The 1,524-nt window shown below is 35.8% G+C and overlaps 1 protein-coding gene across 1 annotated transcript; it reads right to left on the bottom strand.

The window, feature by feature from the left end:
- Nucleotides 1-374: 374 nt before the first annotated feature.
- LOC111378106 lies at nucleotides 375-1,518 on the bottom strand (the record flags this gene model as incomplete). The annotated part of the gene is made up of 2 exons (XM_023001274.1): nucleotides 375-1,040; nucleotides 1,464-1,518. Coding segments are annotated over 2 exons (402 nt in total), but the record flags the coding sequence as incomplete, so codon positions are not given.
- Nucleotides 1,519-1,524: the final 6 nt, after the last annotated feature.

The following is a 1,524-nucleotide window of genomic DNA, read 5'->3' as shown; positions in this document are numbered from 1 at the left end:
TGTGAAGGATTTAGGCCATGTTTGAGCCATATTTTTTTAAAAAATACATACTTAAATAGTGATTTAACATCATTTCAGTCACTTATTTTTCAATAAAATAATATTACATGCAAATTCAAAATTTTTCTTTATATTTTAACCACACATTTTCTATCAATATATTTTTCAAAAATGCATTCTAAGAAAAATAATGTGGCTCAAACAAGGGCTCAGTTGCAATGGAACTTCCAAAAAACGTATAAATGAACCCAGTGGGGGCCCTAGGATCAAACTGTAGACGTGGCCTAAGATCCATTTATTATTTAGCTACAACGTAGTTGACCCACCACAAACATATTTCACTCGTACACTTCTTCCAAGAATGAAGACAATGATAATAGTGTAGTTCCTGCAAATCATGTTAGCAGCAGCAAATGTCATCCACAATTTGGGTGCCAACAACGGTAACCCAATTAAGTAACACAGCATAATGCCAGTAGCAAGAAAGAATCTAATTATTAACTAATCATATTTCTTAAAACATTGCTATAAATTTCTACATATTAGTCAGCTTACGATGAGCTAATAATATATTTACACCAGAAATAACCCGACTGTAGAAAATTTAAATATCATATCATATATAATTGCACATCTGAAGTGGTGACCTTTTTCTCGCATCAACATTGTCTAGTGATAGACACATAGCTGCATTCATTGGCGTAACAGAATACTGCGTGAAGCATCGAGCCAACGAGTGTAGCAACCACGGAGGTTAGGCCAATCCGAGGATGGACATCGAGTGAAATGATGGAGCCATAGTGACAGCACTCTTTCTTGCTCGTCTTCTTGTTCTAATGTCTCGATTATCTCCTCCAATATCTTTTCAAGCTCGGCTCTTTCGTTGATGCTGAGGACAGGTGCATCAGTGCCATTGCTTGCACGGCATAGCAAAGGCAGCCATGAAATCAGCAGTTTCATTTTTGTTTGCCTTTGTTGCTCTAACATGTTTTTGTCATCTACAACTTTGCCCATGTCTTTCGATTGCTTGATCAAGAATGCTACAAATATAGATAATGAATCAAGAAAAAGTTTGTTTGATACACAAAATTCGAGAATTTGGTAATGGCCGAATGATCAATATTCAAAACGCTGACATGATCAATTTTTTTTTTTTTTTTAATCTACGGGTTAACCAAACTACGATAAAAACATGTTTGATTCACAATATTCAAGAATTCTCATAACAAGAAGTTGCATCATGCCACGGAGTATTTAAGAATTAAAATGGTGACAAGTCATTATCATCGAAATGGGGATCTGCAGCTATTTCTTTCTAGATTTAGCAATTTTCTTGTCATTTTTTGCCCCCAAATCTAAATATTTTTTCCTAATAATATGCCTATCTATATCCCAGTCGACACAACAACCAAGTAACAAGGAAATAGCCAAAATAGTAATGCGCCAAGTAAGAAGTTACATACCCGAGACCTTAACTAAGGAGCCTTGAAGCCGTAGCTCAGCCGACAAAGCGAGCGATGCCAA

Source organism: Olea europaea, unplaced genomic scaffold (assembly GCF_002742605.1).
Source record: "Olea europaea var. sylvestris unplaced genomic scaffold, O_europaea_v1 scaffold17666, whole genome shotgun sequence".
NCBI classification, from domain to species: Eukaryota; Viridiplantae; Streptophyta; class Magnoliopsida; order Lamiales; family Oleaceae; genus Olea; species Olea europaea.
Note: the sequence above shows the minus strand (reverse complement) of the source record. Positions and strands in the feature narration are given on the sequence as shown.